Source organism: Argentina silus, assembly GCF_951799395.1.
Source record: "Argentina silus genome assembly, chromosome: 14".
Lineage (NCBI taxonomy): Eukaryota > Metazoa > Chordata > Actinopteri > Argentiniformes > Argentinidae > Argentina > Argentina silus.
The window spans coordinates 8,382,300-8,404,484 of NC_139668.1; the positions used below are offsets into that span (position 1 = coordinate 8,382,300).

The window sequence follows — 22,185 nt, forward strand, 5'->3', positions numbered from 1 at the left end:
CAGGGTTCAAACCTCGGTCTCCTGCATGGAAGACATGCACAAACCTGATAAGCTAAAGCCTCGGAATTAGTCTGGGGAGTTGACATGTCTTAAGGGCTCAGACAAGGTTACTCATCTCAAGTGTCGTCACCAAACCACATCTGCTGCAAAAACAAGACAGGACCAAAAACCTCAAAGACAGACCTGTTTTATTAGGAGACATCCTATTTTCAATGATCGTATCTGAGATGATGGGTCTGCTTGAAGCCAATGGAAATAATGTTTTGGGAAGGGTAAGTACACAAGCGTCAACAAGCAATGTGGCTTGGGAGGCAGATCAAAAAATAATAAAAATAAATGTATGTCCAGGTTCTCAACATTCACAAGCATCTTTGGTTTAGATTCTCAATATTAATAAAAACACAAGACAATTAAATATTTACAAAGCATTTACAGCAGCCACGAGTGCAATTTGAGACCTCAGGTCATTGTCCTGTAAAAGAACAAAAATAAAACTACAACTCCCAAACAGGACAACACTATTGTGCTTAAACATGGAAGGAACCATCGCTAAGGCATGTTTCATAATAATTACACATTTGATTTTAAAGTGCGTAATGTTCTCAGTAGTTTGAGTGCATAGGAAAGGAAGGTAAACATGTCTATTTTCAACTAAGACTTCAGACATTTACAGTTTTGATAACTTGTATGCATTAGCAGTGGTCAAATGGTCAAAATAGCTAACGACCATGACGATATCCTATAATAACTGTTTGACTGCATCAGCTAGTACACCTGTATTAGATCAACAAATGATAAAAAAAAATTCTAAAAGACTTTTCACAAAGAACTCTGACAGGCAATGAGTTCAGAAAATATGAAAACAGAAATCTTATGTCAGAAGTGCCATGATGCAATATAATACAAAATCAAAATGCAAAGAGGACAGCATGTGTCAAAAATAATTGCTATCTAGGAGTGGAACAAAGAGAAACATAAACATCAGTGCTTACGAGAAGAAAAATACCCTGACAAGCATTGCATATCCAGTGCCTTCTTTGACAACCAACACTCAATCAACACGGAAGCAACATCAATTTGGCAGCTCTTTCTTTAAAACAAACAATCAATCATCATCATTTAAAATACTTTAAAGTAAAAAAAAAAAAGAAAAAAAAAAAGAAGAAAAACAAAAGTACGTTTGGGCGGGGATATTCACAATCCTTTCACCAATATTTACAAAAGTCACAGAAAATCCTCAAAGGTCGGTCAGCTCGGGAACTTACAAAAATATATAAATGTTGGCTTTAAAAGGCAGGTTGCAGTTGTTGCTTTTGTCGCCGTTTGCTCATTTCCATACCAGATACATGCCATCTGCGGGGGTTGGGAGTGCGGCTCATTCCGTCTCTGTAATAATACTAGTACTGTCAGCGGCGTCAAAGTTTCTCTTGTAGCGGACGGTAGAGGAGAAGCGGGCCCTGTTCTTCTTGTAGATGACGTAGACGATGACCCCCAGGAGAGAAAAGAGGACAATGAAGAAGAAGACTAGAGCCACTGGGGAGCCTCCGGACCCTGCGGAACACAGGCATGACAGCCAATCACAAAGGAGCTCCAAGCCAACCCACATACTGTAACATGCACAAGTCAAATTAAATAAAAATCAAGAATAATAGATAAAACTGAATTTTAAAGAGCATTTAAAATTGTAGCACACTTTACAGAAAAGTAGGCAAGGTTTTACTGAGACCTGATAAGACCAAGGGACTCCCTGTTTAATGCACATACTGTACATGTTTACACATATTGAATATATACTATGTGTGACCTTTGCCAAGCAAAGAAATCTATTGGCTCAGTATACAATCAACTCCTGATTAAACAAATCAGAGCACGACTGAACAGCTGAGTGAAACTAGTTGAAAGTTGTGAACTGTAGGCCTACAGCAAGAAGTTTGCGAATTTGACTGTTCTGTATTGTTGAGGCCAGAATTCAACTGAGAGGCTGTTTTTCTGAGTCAAGTGTCTGAGGATGGCAGGTGGACAGTATTACTCACGTGTGGGCACTTTGCAGACTATGCGGCTGTGGCTGTCCTTGCAGCTGACACGGCTCCATCTTCCCTCGTCTGCAGACATCATGACCGCACAGGGGGGTTGGCTTTTCACTGTAGCGGCGGCGGTTACAGCCTCCCAGTTAGTGAAGGTCGGAGCAGAGCCGTCCACCCAACCTACTGCCTTACCTGAGGAGAGGAAATCGGCAGGGTTCAGGGATACCCATTCCATCTATGATGTTGTGTTGTAATATATGAATTTTAATGTAATATTGTAAGTTTATGAAGAAAAATGACATCCTACTTAAAGTAAATAATTTAATCTGTTTTCAGTACGATGTATTATTTGTGGAATGCTTGATTACACATGAGAAAGTCTAGACTTGATGATGCCAGTCTGACCTATGAAGAATCAAGTTGCATTTCTTCTTGTTGAAAATGTATGTCTTCATCAGGAAATACATTATTTTCTGTCTTTTGGATGTTACACTCATCCAGAGATCCCGTAGAGCATGTGAGAATTGCAAACTTCCAACTTGGAGTAAAACTAAGCTATGAGGGCAACATCACCTGACAGGGTGGCTGGCGCTGTAAGAAAGACACTACACAGAACGTTGGTCAGTTTACCGTGCGTGTCCAGATCCATGCCCAGCCACACGCGACTGGTAATGAGAGGGTTTTCTGCCATGTAGCCAGACACAAAGTCATTCTCTGCTTGGGTCTTTATGGTCAGAAGCTGGGCATCTGTCAATCAAAAGCAGAAGCAGACATAAGGCCTACTGTAAACCAAAACAAACCAGTGGTAGAAAAAAGAAAAGTGGGTAAATGCTGGACACCGAGGGAAAAAAGACAAACGTAAATAATAATAATTTATTACATTTATAAAGCGAATGTCATTATTCTTGTATAATCTCCAAAAGCATAAAATAAAATATGAAATTGTAAAAAAAAATAATAGAAAAAAAAATACAAAGTAAAAAAAACATCCTAAAAGCAGCAATCAAAGCCTAGGAGGAAGGAGTAAGGAGCAAAGGCTAATGTTAATAGGAGCAGCAGGAGACTTACCGAGGTTTTCGCAGATGCCCTTGGCTTCCTCCATGCTGTAGACAGAGTAGTTGTAGAAGGTCATGTCAAAGGCGTAGCAGTGGTCTTTGTACTGCACCCACTTGGACGTGCCACTGCTCTGAGGGCAGTGATTGGCCATCTGAGAGGACTGGGGGCTCGCTCCTAGTTCAGACACAACACAGATTACACCTGAGGAAGTCCTCTCTTATGTGAGGAAAACTATCAAAAAAGAAATCTGTATTATATCTTGCGTAGCAAACATCATTATGGTTTAGTTATTGGAAAGTAGTTATTTGAATACAAGTTAGGTATGATAATGATGAATAAATATGGCCAAGAGCTTTTTCTGTAAATGAATACAAATGTACTTTATAACTGGGGCTTACTCTGATTGGGTGTGGTGATGGTGGTGTTGTAGCAGAGGGCTCCATCCACTATGGCCTGACAGTCTGTTCTCATCCAGGCTCCGCTGGTTGTCACGTACACACAGCTACCCTGGGGATCTGAGCTAGACTTGCCTGGGGCTCCAGAAATCACAGGTTTGTGATCGTACTTGGTACCATCAGACCACTCATATGTGGAGCCACTAGCCTGCTGAGGGAGAGGAGGGAGACAGTCCGTTAGTCGTTTTTTTAAACAAGGAGGTGCAAACCAGCCTTTTCCCACTTTGATTAGAAAATAAAATGCTGAAATTATTACAAAATGGCCGCCATGCTGGCAGCTCAGGACCTTACATCCTGACTGGACAGGCCAATCCACAGGGGGAAGCCGTCTCTGTTGGCGATGAGTTCCACGTGTGCATTGTGTGCGGTATCGTGGACGCTAGCCAGGTGTCCTCCGCGCTGACCACACTCCTCAAGGGCCTGGAACCAGCTCAGCCTCTTGGTAACTACGTGGTAACTCAGGTTGCCATAGAGCTCAAAGTCTCTGGCTGACTGCTTGTACTCATCTTTTGAGTCTTAAAGTGAAGAGAGAATTGGTGTCAATAGATGTAGGGCATTAAAATGCACACACACATATTTGAGATATATCTCAAATACAGGCATAAAGGCTTCCATTTGAGTGAATCGAATGAAAACATCAAAAACATAAAATATGACTTGTTCTATGTTTGATGATCCAAGTTTGTGTTCATCAAAGAGATAAGAGTTTCAGTAGCTATCGTTGATAGACTACTAAAAAAAAAACAGAAGTCGTGACACATTGGCTTGCAGGGGGTCAACCAACCATTCTCCATTTTGCAGGCCACGATGCTCCTTTGCTTGAGTAGGTTGAAGTGGCGTTTGTTAGTGAATATTTCCCAGACGCCGTCTTCATTGAGCCCAGCCATGAACTCTTCGTTTATGTCTGGTCTTCCGTGTTTCCAGTTGGAGTACTGTACGTTGGTGCCATCATACCAATTCAGCTGGTTAACTATAGGACAGGAGTAACATGAAATTATGTCAGCGTTCTATTCATTACACTATACTACAATGTCAATTTGAGCTGGAGACTGGATTTGCCAGTGGTTATTGTGGAACTCTGTTGTAGTGTGTCCTGCATTGACCAATCAATGGTAGAATCTACAAACAAGGGAACTAAAGCATATGGACCAGACCTGGGTTGAATAAATAATGTAAAATACTTGAAAACTTGGTTTAGCTTGGACCTTTTGACATTTTTGAGACTATTCCAATACACAACAGGGATATGGATAAGGGAATAACCAGCCAGCCTTGCTCACCAGTGTCATCGTGGAACACCCCCAGCCAGACAAACTGGACCAGGTCCTTGAAAGGTAGGAGGTGTTGCCTCACAAAGTCATTCTCCAAAGTGTTCCTGATGGTTAAGATGTCGGCACGATCATCTGAGAAAAACAAACAACCCCAGTCAGACACCAGAAAACGTTCATTTGACCACACATCAGTGTCAATAGCCAAACTAAGACTAGGAGAGATAGGCCCACGTTTATGAATTATATTCAGTGCAAATGGCTCCTGACTGCTTTTTGTCCCAGGGTTCTTACCAAGCTTCTTGCACGTTTCGTGAATGTGCCCCTTGTTGAAGTCATCCCACCTGGACGACGTCAGTTGGAAGGTGTAACAGTTGTTCTTGAACGGGATCCAGTTCGGCCCACCACTCTTGTGAGGACATTTCACAGCAATGTTGTCTGGCGTTGCAATAGTCTCCTCTAGAATCGAAAAGTTGGAAATGTTCAATTTGTTTCATGACAACATTTATGACTTGTTTCCTGGAATTACATCAAGCCCACTCCATCCCAGATTAAAAACATCTCCAATGGAGAGTCTGTAAAGGCTTTCTAATCCAGGAGTAAACTTAATCAGAGTCTGATAAAGCGCCCCTTACTGTCTCAAAACATTTATACAAGAGTAGATTTTTTTGTGGGATCTATGGTTTGGTGTTAGATAATATCGTTTGTATTGTATTTATTGTTTATATTGTTTTGTTGTGAAGCACTTTGCGACAAATGTGATTGATTGATTCTCTCACCATGTGGAACATGGCAGATAGCCCCAGCGAGCACCTCCTCACACTCTGTTGCCTTCCAGAAGCCGTCCGTGTCCAGGTAGACACAGCGCCCACTGGTGGGCTCGGAGGACCAACGACTGTACACTGTGTGACTGAGGTCCGTCCACCGGTAGTGAACCCCCGCCTGATAAGGCACAACAACTCACATTCAGGAAGACAACATGGTCTAATACAGAGTTGATGATCACACTCATCTTCATGGTAAGACCAGTTGGGTCAAATACAAGGCCAAATAGTTTCAAATACTTGAGCTGTGATTGGTTTAATTCCAGGCAAATTATAAATCATGGGAATAGTCCCAAAGGATAGCACATTCCATGTTAAAGCTTTTGAGATGTGCTTCTTTAAGCATCTGAAATGTAATGCGTTTGACCCAGATCTGCTTCATATAAAGCCCAATATGCCTGGCATCAACAAAACACAAACAGTTTAGGTGACTGTTACATTTCGTTTTCAAGGGGTTAAAACAAAAGGTGTCAGATGTCAACCCCTATGTGAATGCTACTGTAGTTTATTTGGGATACAAAGATACCAGGGTGTGGGGTTAACTTACGTCTTCGCTGAAGAGTCCAATCCACATGGGGCTGCGTGCGCGGCTCACGTGCACGGTGAGGACAGACTGCTGGAAGGTATCGGCCACGCTGGCCAGGTCCATGTCCTGGTTCCTGCACACTTCCAGAGCCTCGAACCACGTCATGTTCTGCTGCACCAGTTTAAAGGTGTGGTTTTGGGCCTTGAAGGCCTCCGTAGGCACCTGGGGCTCTTCTAGCTTGTCTAAGAACACCAGAGGAGCAGTCAGTGGTGGAATGGGGGGAGGGGGAGGTATGTGGGAACAGAGTCCAAAAATTAATGTTTTCTTTGACACATGTACACATATTTTGAAGTTAAATCCCCAGTGATTTTACAATGGGTGAGTAAACCCTCCTTGCACAGAGCACATCGAGGGTATAGAGGTATATAGAGTGTAGAGATACATAATTAGTCTTCTTGTAATTTTATACTGGTTATATATTTGCTGCAGCTAAGAACAGAATGTGTTGTGAACAGAACAAGGCTCTGGCACCCTCTGCTGTGAGACAGTGAAGTGTACCTGCATAATGCTGGCAGATGCTCAAAAACTGCTGGTCTGAGCATGTTGTGTAGTCCCAGGTGCCCATCATAGCAGAGCTGGTGCCCTTGAACATGAACACGCACAGCTCCATGCTCTCTGGGTCACGGGTCTGGAGGAACCAGAGGGAGACAGGGAGTTTGGATGTTAATAGAAAATAATAAATACTGTGCAGAATTGATTGAATTGAGTCCTAGACCAATGACCTCTCCTCCTGAGGCTACACTGAATGGAGGTTAGAGGAGGGGAGGGGGGGGAGTTCAACTTGCATTAATGACCATGGGCCTGAGCAGGCCGTGAAGCAGGGAGTTAAAGTTGAGGAAGTCCACTGGGGAGTCGTCCACCCACTCGGGGTCCGTGACCTTGAGCTTCAGACCGATCCAGCTCTTCTCTGGTAGGTCCGGCATCAGCGAGGTCACAAAATCTGACCCCCCCCACAAAACATAAACACACAACTAGTCAAAAACCGACATCTACTGCTGTGTATTCACAAACTAACTAAGAGACAAACAGCATAGCTCACCCTGTTCAACTTGGTCAGATATGGTCAATAGAGTTCCCTTCAGCGACTGACAGTACTCGTTGGCTTGCTTGAAGTTGAAGTACAGAGGCTTGATCACAGTGTAGCACTGGGAAAGGCAAAGGCAATCTTAACCACACCGCTCACCATACATGGCACTGTGTAGTGACTGCTCATTCGAAAAAAAAAAACTTTATATATCATTTTAGAATTACATTGTACTTTCAGAAGTACATTATATTGTACTTTCAGAAGTAAACTGCGTGTTGTGCGTGACTGAGTGTGCAGAGGGGAGTGTGTGACTGACCTTGTCTCTGAAGTGCAGTGCATTGCTGCTACAAGGCAGGCCCACTGGGTGAGGCTCCAGGGGGTGTGTCTCCACAGACGTGGCGTTGTGCTTCTCACACACAAACGGCAGTCGGCGCTCACAGCTGTTTTCATATTCTAAAAAGGGGCGGGAGTGTGTTTGCCCAGTCACATTTAAACATCTTCTTTTTTTTTTTAAACTGAGAATTAGGACACAGGACTAGTTTCAAAGCAACAGATGGCCCACAGTCCTTTCTAAATGATAATAAACTTCAAATAAGCATGTTTTCCTCCTTGTGAGAATTTGGGACACAATAATGATTTAATTAAATACTGAACGTAGCTTGGCAGCGTAGCAACTGTGAAAGTCCATTATTGTAGTGTCTGTTACCTGGGAAGATGGAGTCAGGACTAATGGATGTACAACGGCCGAGGAAGGCAGTGTGATAGTACCGCATCTGAGTGAATCTACAGGGGACAGATGGAAGGTAAAGTCATTTAAAGTCATTCATTCTTACACTCACTGACACACACATAAACAGCATGACCGCATCATGACTTCCTGTGTTATAAGTTGTTCACATTTACATAGCGAGTGGGTCAATAATACTACAACCTTATTAGGACTTTACCAGCATGCAGCAACATTGTTGTTGTCATTTCACTAAATTGTTTGGTTGTTCATGTTATCATCAATATCAATTATTTGCAGCGTGTTGTTGCTGACGTAGTGAGTGAGCGTGTGTGTGTGTGTGTGTGTGTGTGCGTGTCAGTGAAACTTACGTCATAGGGAAGAAGTTTCCGGGCTCCCTCATATCAGCCCACCAGCTCTCCTTAGCCTGAGATGTCTGTTTTAGCAGGTCACAAAACTCAGCAGTAAATACAGACACAAAGCCATGGCCACAGACACAAACACACCTCTTTCCATCAATGTAGTCTGAACGTTATTAGCTCTCTCTTTTGATCAATGTCCTACGGTACCCTGGTACTGTACTGCACGTACCCCAGACAGGGCCTGGTGGATCTGCCTGGCTGCTGTGAAGCTCCGCGGTGCGGCCAGCTTGCTGCCGTTGCTGTTGCAGTACAGGCTGGCCTCCTCGTACGTCAGCTTGGGCTCCGCCAAAAACCAATACTCGCTGCCATCGACAAAGATGGACGTCTCGTGGTGGCCATCTGCCACAAATGAAGAAACACCATGCTCATGTTTCACATTTCAAAAGACCGATATGAAACAAACCTCTTAGTGTATTACAGAAAATGTTTATGTATAAAAGGTAAAGATACAGCTTCAGGTCGCCGTAAGCGACGTACCGTAGTCAAAGGGAAAGGGTTGGGATATTGACAATTGTTTTAAATGATGAACATTCACATGTTTTACATTCAGCGCTGCTTACCGGGATTGTACCACTCTGGGGTCTTGGGAGTCTTGCCTATAGAAAAGATAAAATCACCGATATGATCAAATGAAATCATACTGTCCTTAACGTCAAACCAGAATCTCACAGTGTCTCAATCGTACCAAATCTCTGGGAATTCCGTAATTGTTTTTTTTGCATCCTGGGACAGATAGAGGTCTGTTTATGTGCTGGCCAAGCGCTAAATGTGGGACAGATATAATACACAAGGCACAAGAGGCACTTTGAGATTGAGGCTTAATGAATCAGGGAGGGAGGGTATTGCACATTCACAAGGCAGGCTGTGTAATTGTGTTTTGGGTTACCCCTGGGGATCTGGCAGACCCACTCCAGCTTGGCGTCGCAGTGGAAGGGCGTGGCGTGGAACGGATTCGGCGGGAAGTTTTGGTGCAGAAAGACAAATAAACTCCTGAAGGTCCCTTTCATGGTCTGTGGAACAGAGAGAGAGAGAGTCAGTCAATGTGCACATACTCTGGGTTATTGCCCTGCTGTATGGTAAAGCACTGTCTAATGACTTTGGAGGCATTTGTTTATACTTGGGCTAGCAATATGTTTGTGTACACTTCAAAAGGCATCCTGTTGCTGCTGTCAGCAGCAACAATTAAGACAAGTGAGCCAGTTTCAGTTTTATAATTATTGTTAATCGTTGTCTCATTTGTCCACAATTTGTCCTCTTTAAGGTACTTTTTAGCAAACTGTAACCTGGCCATCCTGTTTTTGTGGCCTCTGTAGATACTGGTTAAGTCTTCTGCAGATTGTAGTCTCGGACACATTCACGCCTACCTCCTGGAGAGTGTTCCTGAACTATGCGACAGTTGTTTTGGGGTTTTTCCTTTACTTAATGATTCCAAAATGGTTCCAAACTGTGGCTTTTGGTAGGTTTAAGGTCTTAGCTATGTTTCTGATGGCTGTTTTTTCTGATATTTCAGCCTCATAATGGCTTCCCTGACTTAGAAGACTCCAAAGGCAAACACAAAGCCTAGAATAAATACACACACACACTCAAGCAGCAGTGCATGGGTGTCTTGGGACACTGGTTACAAAATAACAACTGCTCGTATGCGGGGGAGGGAGGGAGGGAGAGGGGGAGGGAGAGAGGGAGAGAGAGAGAAAGAAAGAAAGAAAGAAAGCAAGAAAGGTCACTCCAGTCTAAAATGGAGTATGTGGAGAAACAAACTGACATGATCACAAAATGTGGGTTGGTTCAATTGTGACTTTTCCCATGACTACCAAGTGGCAGCTGTGCTGTGTTTGGCTGTCCTCCACTGAGAGGGTTCACCCACCTTGAAGGCTGTGCACTCCCGGTTGTACTCATCATCCTCATGGAACTCCTGACGTAAAACACCCATTGACACCTGTTTGGGAGAAGTGAGAATTGAGGATGGCTGTCAATCAAACACAGTTGAAACGGACACACAAAGCGGTTCACACACAAGATATGGAAGTTTCAGGACCACAAATCCACCAAGTTCAACTACAGCTAAATATCGCAGAATCATCATAGAAGAAGGAGTCACAACTCCCTCATTCCTTAAAAAAAAAATTCTATATATATATATTTATTTTTCCTTCTAAAAAACATCAAACTTTTTGCTGCCATAGTAGTCTTCATCAGAATGTGACAATGCGGCCGGAAAAAAATACTAGACGTATTTATTTAGATTATTTTTTTCTAAAGGAAGTGAAAGTTCCACACTGAGAGTGTGTGTGTGTATGTGTGTGTGTGTGTGTGTGTGTGGGGGGGGGTTCTCCTGGTACTCACAGGCCGACCGTCACTCCACTCCCACACATGCTCAGCAGGGTTCCTCCTGTTCAGCCCCACCCAGAAGAACCGGTCATCACTAGGACAGGAAGCACACAGCGCTGTTAATAACACCACATCCAGCCCTACAGTAACTTACCCCAGCAATGGAGGCTGACGGAGGTAGAAATCGGAGGACGGGCTCATTGTAATGCATGGAATTCAATTTCACAGGGAAGTCAGCAGTGGAAAGCACCGGGAGGCTCCAAGTGAGATTTTCAGTGAAATGTGATCGCTAATAGAAACTGCAGACAATTTGGATACCATTCAAATAGTCACTCAGCAGTATTGAACTGAAGGGATACCATCACCATTTCCTATCTTGCCCAGAGTTACTGGAAGTGCAGAGGCATTTTTGTATCCGTCATTTTGCTACCACACTTATCCACCGTGATGACTTCCAAGTACACTCAAATAAAGGGCAATTTTGATAGAGCATATTGTTATTCAACAAGAACCTACTTTCACTGGATAATTAATGACTACAGTGAAATGTTTGGGATTATCATAGGTAACCAGCAGCATCAAATAAGCAATGTACTGTCAGTAAAACCCTGCTCTAAACCAATGTTGCAGTGTGTAAACAATCTGTTTATTGAAGGCCAGTGTCCGTCACGTGACTAGGTAGCTACAGTACTGTAGTGTCTTTGTTCCAGCTAGTGAATGAATCTTCCCTTCAGCATCGCAGGGCAGGGTGCGTCCTGGTATGAAGCCTGCTAGTCACTAGCGAAGTAGCACAACATGATATCGAAGCAAAAGCCACAGTGGTGTGAATTCTAGACAAGTATGTGGTGTGGCATTACTCTGAATAGCAAGGGGGCTAGAGGTACTGTACTGTGTGAAAGCTTTGAAAGATAGGCGTCTTTGAGACTTTTGGAAGCGAATTGGTATTGGTCTGTTAGGGGTGCAGTATGGGTTTATTCCAACAGAGTGTGAATAGTCTCTCTTTATTTCAAAGATCCCAGTGTGAAAGTCATTAAGTCGGAATTTGTTGTTCTGTATGTGGATGTTAAAATATGCCAGTGCAGCATCATTGGAATATTTCAGTTGCAGTTACTAGAGTGGCAGGACCATTCCAAGACAGAGTGGTAAACCCAGAACAAATGCCCAAATTTAAGCCAAAACCACAGAACGTGCATGACTTCTACCTGCACCAATTCCCACTTACAGATAACAAAATGAACTCAGTGATTTTAGTGGGAGAAAAAGGCCATGTATCTAAATATGTACAAGTCCTTGAGGGTAAGTAAGTGCATACTGTATATGAATGTTTAGTGTGTTAGTTCACAGCTGTGGGTCAAGTGTGTGTTAGTAGACATCTGTGAAAACGTTAAGTGTGTGTTAGCGGACAGCTCTGTGTGTGTGTGTGTGTGTGTGTGTGTGTGTGTGTGTGTGTGTATTAGGCACCTGATGGAGTCTCTCATGACGTAGTGTAGGGCTCTCATCTCCTCAAGCTGTGTGAAGCTGGGTAGGTGGGCACCCAGTGCCTCGCAGAACCTCTCAGCCTCCTCCCAGGAGCGCTTCCTACTCAGCCTCTCCTCATGGAACACCTACCAGGACAGCAGCAGGGTTCACCAGCCCATACAGTACATACACACTTCAGCCTTGGCATGACACTAGATAACTTCTGGGCGAGACACACTGCAAAAAGATAGTTTTGTATCCAATTCTAAGCCCAAATACTGTAGCATACCTTGTAAATGGCCCTTGCGCCACACACACACACACACACACACACACACACACACACACACACACACACACACACACACACACACACACACACACACACACACACACACCTTGTAGCAGTAGGAGATGCCAGGTTTGGACCTCCATCCGTCGGGGCAGGTACCATTTGGGTTGGGCTCAGGCTCGACGGGCTGTGGAGTGCCGATGTCTCTCTTGCAGATGGAGCCTGCCTTGAACAGGGTGCAGTTCTTCACCTCCCACTTCCCCAGGGGCTTGACAGTAGACATCACAGCACAGCCTCCAGCCAGAGCTGAGAAACACACACACACACACACGCAGGATGTATATGAGCACACACACATTCTCATCTGTCATTGGGGTCAACCATCTCCCATATACAATATGGACCAACCTGGCTGAAACCATCCCCAGTTGGTGTAGGTGACCCTGTCTCCAGCTCCATCCTGGGTGACCCACTGGTACTCTCCAGTGCTCTTGATGTCCTGGAGCCCCGTCCAGTAATACTGGCTCTTCATGTTGATCTGCTCTCCCAACAGTCTATTGATAAAGGCCTGTTCAAACCTGGAAACAAGTCAACATGTCAACAAAAAAGACTCACATCTGCATAAAAGCACATTAAAGCAAGTCAAGAGGGACAGCGATGGTTAATGCAGTTTATAAAAGACACAGGTGAGTTACGATACTGTGCGTGTGACGCTCCTGTGACATCCTTCCATGCAACTTCTCCGAAATAAAGATTTGACAGTATGGTTGCGAGAAAGTCAAGGATAAGTCAAAGTCAAAGTGGCTTTAATGTCAATTCTTCACATGTCAAGACATACAAAGGAATCGAGAGGACGTTTCTCACTCTCCCACGGTGAGACAGATAAAGATAAAGTGCCCAGGCACAACAGATAAGACAAGACATACTAAAAGTAAAACATTCAATAAAAAAAATAAAATAATTTAAACAGTTAAAAGATGGAAGGATGACGAAAGATAGAGATGACATGACAAAAGGTAGAAGGGGCCGTACCTGTTTCTTATGGTGAGGTCACACCTGTCTTTGAAGGACACCTCTTTGGAGTCCACTTTGTAGCAGGAGTTCCCGTGCCTCCTCCACTCCTAAGAGGGGTAAGTAAACTAGTAAATCACAGGCAAACATCAGGGCCTTATCTCTAAAAAATCTGAAATCTTTTTTTAGTTTGTTGAATCATGTGTGTTAGTGCTGGGCTGTAACAATAGGCAGATCTGTCCTCGTTTGTTCTATGTATAGAATGTTGCATTGCTTTCATGTCTATTGTTGTGAATTATGATTATGCATATTTTGCCCTAGCTTGCCATGTCTCTCTTTAAGGAAAGAGATCTAAAACTTTAAAAAAGAGACTGCCTGAAAAAAATAAAGGCAAAGGAATGACAGATATCGAGTCCATGGAACAAAAGGGATTTTATAAAAGGGCTTAAAATAAACAGTGAAGCAGAGACAGGGAAGTTGTTGGTTTGTTTGTTGGTTGGGGGGGAGGGACATTGCTTACCCCGCCAGGGGGACATCCGGCCTCTGTGGCAGACTCGTTCACCTGTCCTTTCTTCTGGCACATGAAAGGCAGTTTCTTCTCACACTGTCCCACACTCCAGCCATGGCTCTACACACACACACAAAATGGGGGCGGTCCTAATGACTACATTGTTTGTTTGTTTGTTGGTTTGTTTCTATTGGCACTGAGATCATAAGTTAAAAAAATGCCTCGGCTCTCTTTTCATTTAAAACACAATCATTTTCGAGGCTAGAGAAAGAAGTGGTTGTAGCTTTAACTACTATTACTACTGTGTTATTACTATTAGCCTGAGGCCTTAAAAACATCCAACAAGATTAAACATGCCATTGTAACAACACTTGTAACCAAACAAGATTATGCAAAAAAAAAAAAAAAAAGTTGGGAAACCGGATCACAAAACCAGATCACACACAAAACAGACACACAGACACACAGACACACACACACACACACACACACACACACACACACACACACACACACACACACACACACACACACACACACCTCTCCAGAGTAGAACACACAAGCGGATTCGCCTGAGGGCTGGAGAGGCTGGTTCTTGCCCCAGTAGGTGAAGGAGACTGGCGACTGGTCTGCCCACTTGAAGACGGCTAGGCCATCTGTGGCGATCAGCCCGATCCACACATCCAACGCACCATCTGAGAACACCACAACACACCCTTCAACAACAGTAGCTCTGACAGATTGATGGATGAGACAAGATTTGATAGAAATACAAAAACAGTCATGGCATAACAAAGATCTTCCTCTATGCTCTGGGGGATGGGGGGGGGGGGGGGGGAGGGATTCAAAAGTACATACAGTACATTTACTCAGAAAGTGCCAGGGCTACCTAGTACTGTACACATCTTCTATCCTGACATTAACAAACACGACAGTCTTTACCTGCATGGAACTGGGTGCTGATCATCTCCAAGCTGTCCAGGCTGTGTAGGCTGACCAGACCTCCCCCGCTGGCTTCACAGTACTTCTCAGCCAGGGCAAAGGTGGTAGGCTCATCCTTTATGAGCTTGTAGCACATGGTGTTCCAGGGGCTCCAACCCTCCTCACACGCTGTGGCTTTGTACACCAGAGGCTCTGCAGAGATGGTGGGGGGAAAAAAAACCCAACATATTAAAACCAAGAGGTGAAAGAAAAAGGTAGACGTAGTGAAAATTCTAATTGGTTGAAATGGCCGAAGAATGGGGTGGGGTGAATTCCATTTAAATTCAGTGAAATGTATAGTAGGAGATTCATTGAAATGTGTGTGTGTGTGTATATAATGCAGTAAACTCTTACCTGTTGGCCCTGACTGGGTAACGTTGATGTTTTTTTTACAGATGTATGGCAGCAGCTTGTCACACGACTCAGTCTCATAGTTATTGTTGGAGTTCAACACCCCGCAGTCTGATTCTCTCAGTATGGAAACAGATGGCATCCCTGTGCAACACACACACACACACACACAAATCTCTAAAGATTGATTCCTCACGTCCTCTATCCTTTCCTCCTTCTCAAAACTCCCCCGCTCAGGCCCTCTCCTCCCATGCATTTCAAGAAGGAGGTGAGGGAGGGAGGGGGGGAGGATGGAAGGAAATTGAGGAAACACTTGGGAAAAAGGGATTCCTGCCAGCGAACGCTCAGCTCTAGGCTCGTCTTACTCTCTCAACTCCCACCTTCAGCACCGAGGACGGCAACAGAACCCCCCCCAGAGGTCAGAGAGCACTGAGCGAGGACAGAGCAACCATCGCATCCTGACACAGCAGAACACACACACACACACACACACACACACACACACACACACACACACACACACACACACACACACACACACACACACACACACACACACACACACACACACACACACACACACACACACACACACTTATGATCTTATGAAGAGGGCCATTCATTGACCTGTTATTTAACCTTGTTAACAATGGCAAGACATGAAGCAGCCGGTCCGAGTGACCCTGCCCTGCCCACAACACTGGGCTCTTTGTCTCATTGTGGCACAGGCAGGAGATGGGGTCTGAGTGAGGGAGCGGCCTTCAGGGCTGCAACATAGTGAGTCTTGGAGGGGTGTACCATGATGTACCATTGTTGTAGCTACTATAATGTACCATAGATGTACCATAGCTGTACCATAGAATACCATACAGTAGCTACCATAGATAGTACCATAGATAGTACAGTACCGTGGATGTAGAATACAATAGATGAACCATGACTACCACTAGGAGTACCATAGATGCACCGTAACTGTAGAGGTAACCCACGACTGCACCAGAGATGATGAAACATGGTTGCACCATAGATGTATGATGATGTCTGTGAACAGTATGCGTTGTCCTCACCTTTCTCCCAGCTCAGGTATGAGAGTGGGGATCCGTCTGACCACTGCCAGCCCTGAGCAGTGTCCAACTGGTGGAGGCCTATCCACATCCTGTCTGTCTTGTCATCATGGCCGCCGGCCACTACGACGAGACACACACACACACACACACACACACACACACACACACACACACACACACACACACACACACACACACACACACACACACACACACACACACACACACACACACACACACACACACACACACACACACACACAAAACAAGAAGAGAGGAGATGAGACATCAACAAGACATATTGTGGACCCTGCCCTTGTGGTCGCAATAATGATAATTGTTGAACGTATTGTTTTTATCTTGGCATAAAAAAATAACTGTTGTAGGCCTTTTCAAAACATTGGTTGTATTGTGTGTGATGATGGTAATGGCCATGGTAATGGTCCTGAACAATAGATGACTGTGCGCAGGGTAGTGTCTCTAAAAGCCTCCTTGTAAAAACTTTGCTCTCGGAAAAACAATGAGATCAAACTGCTAAGTGCAGCAGCCTGCAATGCAACATGCGCACACACACACACACACACACACACACTTTCCTGTGTGGTGGGAGAAGGGCTGTGGCTCTGCCTACGCTGCACTGCACTGCACTGCACTGCACTGCACTGCACTGCACTGCACTGCACTGCACTGCACTGCACTGCTCTCCAGCCCGCACAGTGAAAGTGTGAACACTGACTAACTAACTGGGAAACGTACATGGTCTTGATCATGTACATTTCTCTTAAATCAAGTCCATTTGACCTGACATGACCTGACTGGATTGAAATGGCATCATCATCATCACCCTAAACCCCTGCCAGAGTCATCCAGAGTCTGCCTGCTAGGTTCTAACAGAACTCAACCTCCTCAGCATACTGCACATTTGGATGACTAACTCTGGATCTAAAACTGACCATAGTTACAGGCCGTGTGATCTGCTGCTTACTGGAACTGGGTGGCACTAACCAGAACATAAAACCTCTAGCCTGCCAGACCTGTTTCAGGGGGCTATCCAGCACCCGCATCAACAGTTACTGGTGTGTTACTCCATTGCCAAAACAGAAAGTGAAATACTTTCTTGTACTGGGTGATTATGGTATCAAGGATCCCCCCCCCCCCCGCAGTTGGGTTGTAAATTATGAGGGTATGACTTGTATAGGGCAAAGTACCACTCTGAATGACAAGGAAGAATCAGACTAAACTGAATTTGATTTGTACACACTGTAACAGTAGACAGCTCCCAACCATGGCATTATAGTGACTCTTTCAGCATTGCAGATTAGGGTTAGTTTGAATTCTGGCCACTAGTGGAGAACAGACTTACAGAGGGAGAGGGAGACAGTAATGGAGAATAGACTTACAGAGGGAGAGGGAGCGGTCCTCTGGGCTGGACAGACTGAGCAGGTCAGCTCCCTGGCTGCGACACGAGTCCAGCGCCTCCTGCCACGTCACCGCTGCTCTGGACACAAACTGGTAGCAAGGACCCTCCTCTGTACCATTGAATAGGGCCTTGCAGCCTTCCTCTGCAGAGAGACAGAGAGAGGGGTTTAGCCTGGTGTGTGTGTGTGTGTGTGTGTGTGTGTGTGTGTGTGTTTGTTTATCCTGAACATGTTCTAGCAGTTTTCCCAGCAAAGCTTATAAGCTCCGCATAGCTTAACACACTGCTTTTATGGCAAACATACAAACACGTCATCATTCTACCAGATTGCTCCACAGAAATGAACAGAAAGTTGGAGTCACTGTCCACTGACAGGAATTGAAATGGAATGAGCCCAACCCTGATGCAAAAGAAACTTCTGTGTCTCTACTGAAAAGCAACCGGTAACGTTTTTTAAAAAATGTGGACGTAAACAATACAACAAGACTTGCCAGGTGTTAGACAGTGTCCCCTCTTTCGGTCTGTGTCATAGTTGGAGGTGGTGGCACACCAGGACAGCTGGCTGGTGTTGTCATCATCAGGGAGACAGTCGTGATGCCAGGTGCCGTTGTAGAGGAAAGGAAACTCACAGGGCGCCCCAGCAGAGTCCCCATCCAACGTGTGCACAACTACGGCAAGAGAAGAGACACACACAGAGTGGAATCACTCACTGCAGCGCTACATTTAGTCAACCCTACACACGCAGGGACTAATCCTTACTTGAGATCCACACATACAGTATAGTATAATCATTGACATGAATACTTTATGTGAACATTTTGTGTGTATTAGGATTCAGCCCTAACACGACACAGACAATGAATGCAGTCAGCTCTGGGAGAAGTGAAAATGTGTCCACTGTGAAACAACCAGTATACTGTCTTTGTTGTTATCCAAAGTGAGGACTTGTTTGGATATAAATGGACTTTCAGACAGGAGGAGGTGATGTGATTATCCTCGCCTTTAGACACCTGACTCTGACAGACAAATAATGCTTTTAAGTTTGAGCACTCTGGAATATTGGGAGTTAGTATTCTGGACAACATCTCTAGATGGGACATCACAGGACTTCTTTAAACTTTATTTATAGAGGAAAGTCATTGTGGGTAAATTCTCTTTTACAATAATGACCTTGTAAAACATTTTAAAAAACAGTTTGCCTGTCAACCAACTAGGAAGAGTGTTAAGTGCACAGATAACTGAATACACAGTTGTTGTTGTTGTTGTTGGTAATGCGTCAAAGCCTTAGGCCTACATGTAGAGAATGTTGAACTCTGAATCACTTGGCACAAGGCCACTAACATACAAAAATAGCAAATCAACATACAAATCAAAAAGTAATCGTATATAGACAGTAGGACAGACAGTGGGCTATAATACAATATAATATAATAAGTTTCTGGGAATTTTCCTGCTGCGTCATACTGATCATGTAAACATGACAGCTAGGAGAAGACCAGGGACATTCTAAGAATCACTTGATTGTCATGTGGTACTAGGAGGGATTTCCCTGCAACTCCTAAAGTTACTGATAATAAAACTCTGGCCGCCAAGCAACAATGGTTTGACATTTAAAATATTCTGTGCAGTTTTTTTGTGCTGACATCATTACAGTTTTAAAATAAATAAATAAATAAATAAATAGTGAGCCTTCACAAAAAATTATAATGGGGCTTCGCTGTTGTCTTAAATAGGCTTCAGGCTGTGTGTCTATTTCTGTCATGTACTGTATAGACTGTATAGATAGATGGTGTCTATATTCACTGTACAGCCTATGTGAAAGGACAGCTCTGAGAGCACACTCACTGTGGTAGGGCTGCTGGCAGATGTTGTCCGGTGAATGGTCTCTCCTCCAGGCATCGGCCGAGTCACGCTTGGCACTGACCCTCTCATCGCTCACCGTCAGGCCCATCTGGTAGACGGTGTAGAGGGCGCCCTCCAGACAGCGCCACCACAGCATGGTGTCCCCCGTGGAGCCACAGCTGTACAGGGACAGGGCCTTGGAGCGCACCTCCAGGCCCAGACACTGGGCTGTGCCCACGTGGAAGAGCCGGTGGCCAGACCCCCACTTCCACTGGGATGCCCTGGAGGCGTCACAGACCCCCAGGCTAACCCCTGAGGCCCCCGCCACCAGACATTTCCCTGTGCCCACGTGCTGGATGGTGAAGGTGTCTTTATTACCTATGGAGGAATGTTTACAACAAGGTTAATAGTGTGATACAACTTTTAGTTTTAGTACTGTTCTTTAAGTTTGTTTAATATAAAAACTAATGTAAGCAGCTGGTATGGAGGATGTCTTTAAAACAAGTTAAACCGAGTATTGAAACTAATGTTCCAGGTAATCATCAACAACAAAGAAGCCAAAAAGCCATACAAGAAATGCCAAGGGTGTTTTTGGCCAGCGCTTATCATGGTCTCCCAACAGTGATTGATGATAATTGTTTGCTGGTCATTAGTGTCTATCATGAATATTTTAGTTTTTATGAAACATTAGGTACTTGTACATTCTCCTGACCAAAGAAACAGAACTATCACTTAAGACTAGACTAACAGTCTCTCCTTAGACTAACAGTCTCTCCTTCGAATGACCTTAAATTGGGGGCAAATAAACTAGCTGGATAAGATTCATTCTGAAACAGTGTGCTTGGGGAAAAACTAAAGCTGACCCTAACCGTCAGAGTTGATAGTATGGTCTACAGATGCTTAAACTATCCAAATAAGATGGCCATGCACAGGTATTATAAAATGATGTCCCCCAAGCTGTGACCATTTACTTGTCAGAATACTCACGACAAAAGCTGATTTGTAAAAATAAACCTTACTAATAAGTAAGGTGAATATGCTGTAAAACAACCGATTATTCTTTGTTTTTGCATCCTTAAGAGTGATGAGTATTCATTGTATTCAAATGCAGAAAGTAAACAATATTGATTTCTCACACAAATAGATGGATAGATGATGCAAAAAAGTGTTTAACAACCACAACATTTTGTAATAATGTAACTTGAGTAGCAGGCTGTCAGCGGTGACTTCGGAACTTTGTTATTGAAATGTGACTCAACAACACTGACATTAATTCCCGCAACGCGAGAGCTGTTTCGTTTTCTCTCGACGAGGAAGTTAGAATTTATTCTGATGACCATACGGGGAGTACTTAGTTAGGTTGTGCATTTAATAGCAGAAAAAAAGGTTAAAAAAAAAAAGGTTCAACTTTGTTGTCCATACTCCACGTGCAGTTATCAAAACTAGACAAAGATATTTTAAGGAGAAATACTTCCTGGTCGTGAAATTGAACAAAGGGGGCTGACGTCCTTCACGGTGCTCCGCTCATCTCTAACCGAGGAGGCTCAGTTAAACAGTGTAACCTTTAAACGAGTTTACTTCATAGGGCATGGCAGATTAGGAAAATGGAAGGCACCTTACTTACCAGAATTCTCAGTCAATGCGGAGCTTACAAAACAAATAGTTGCATCCCAAACTAGAAAGTAAAAACATAAATAAATTGTTGCTCGAAGTCTTCTTTCCATAATTATAATAGCACAGCTCTTCTTTTCGGATTCATACGTATCCTGGGTTACTTGCGCATATCCAATACTGCGTTTCAAAGTGTTTAGCAGCAGTAGGTTACTTTCCCCGTATGAACTGACAGCTGGAACCTCAAGTCCCCTCCCTTGACTGGGACCATTTTCTGCCTGTGTTTTCCCCATGCAAGATTGAACGCATGTGATTCGCCAATAAGTAGTGACGTAGCATCAAGACCACCCCCAGAAATGAAAAAAAAAAAGGACTATATTATTAATGTCGTTGTGAAATGGGATAATAACTAACACAAATAACATAGTAATGGATATGACGGTCCATGGAACACTAGAAATGATGAGAATGGTGAGCCTATGATTTCTAAAGTGGCTGCCTCAAACTATGGCAACTACCTACTTGCTAGTTACAATCTTAATCATCGTCCCAAACATGAAACGGTTGTGTCAGAGAGAATGAACAACAGGAGCTGCAAGTAGGCAGGGTGAAAGGAGAATGCAAAATCACCCCCACACACATGTTTCTCATCACTCCCACACACTGCAAATCAAACATGTGGCAGAAATAAGCAAAATCAAGATGGCATTGGGATATAGCTTCATTTCATTAAACACAGCATACAGATGATTGAACAAAGTGTGTATTACAGTACTGTTGTGTGTTAATAATGTTATGCACATTATTAGTAAAACTATTTTTTGAAAAATTAGAAAGAGAAGATGGTAAACATTTTAAAGCATCAATGATGCCCCATCACAGGTATTTATCTCAGTACAAAACAAGGTATATAAACATATCTGTCTCTGT

General features: G+C 43.8%; 1 protein-coding gene across 2 annotated transcripts; it reads right to left on the minus strand.

Moving 5' to 3' along the window:
- Positions 1-171: 171 nt before the first annotated feature.
- Positions 172-21,497, minus strand: ly75 (lymphocyte antigen 75). 2 transcript variants are annotated; one of them, XM_083684947.1, is made up of 35 exons: positions 21,269-21,497; positions 19,648-20,022; positions 18,294-18,470; positions 17,786-17,947; positions 16,386-16,505; positions 15,322-15,462; positions 14,929-15,120; positions 14,527-14,681; positions 13,999-14,106; positions 13,500-13,588; positions 12,876-13,045; positions 12,574-12,773; positions 12,179-12,321; positions 10,733-10,811; positions 10,254-10,325; positions 9,276-9,399; positions 8,950-8,985; positions 8,559-8,728; positions 8,339-8,403; positions 7,947-8,023; positions 7,557-7,693; positions 7,253-7,358; positions 6,999-7,153; positions 6,712-6,841; positions 6,175-6,395; positions 5,583-5,745; positions 5,098-5,262; positions 4,816-4,938; positions 4,320-4,505; positions 3,827-4,050; positions 3,479-3,683; positions 3,093-3,254; positions 2,655-2,771; positions 2,034-2,216; positions 172-1,551 (listed from the first exon to the last, which is right to left on the minus strand). In XM_083684947.1, the coding sequence occupies exons 1-35, from the start codon at positions 21,366-21,368 to the stop codon at positions 1,376-1,378; spliced, it is 5,208 nt and encodes a 1,735-aa protein (XP_083541073.1). In that variant the 5' UTR covers positions 21,369-21,497; the 3' UTR covers positions 172-1,375. The 2 variants fall into 2 exon arrangements, with proteins under 2 accessions (XP_083541073.1, XP_083541072.1); XM_083684946.1 differs by having other exon boundaries at positions 3,479-3,686.
- Between the last annotated feature and the right edge of the window lie 688 nt (positions 21,498-22,185).

What these genes read in the sequence shown, in the direction of transcription:
- ly75 (XM_083684946.1), bottom strand. Translation starts at nt 21,368, where the DNA reads ATGGAAAGAAGACTTCGAGCAACAATTTATTTATGTTTTTACTTTCTA. An exon ending in GGTCTGCCAGATCCCCAGGG is followed by an intron (nt 8,986 to 9,275) that starts GTAACCCAAAAC and finishes TCTTTTCTATAG; the next exon opens with GCAAGACTCCCAAGACCCCA. An exon ending in TTGGACTCTTCAGCGAAGAC is followed by an intron (nt 5,746 to 6,174) that starts GTAAGTTAACCC and finishes GTGCCTTATCAG; the next exon opens with GCGGGGGTTCACTACCGGTG.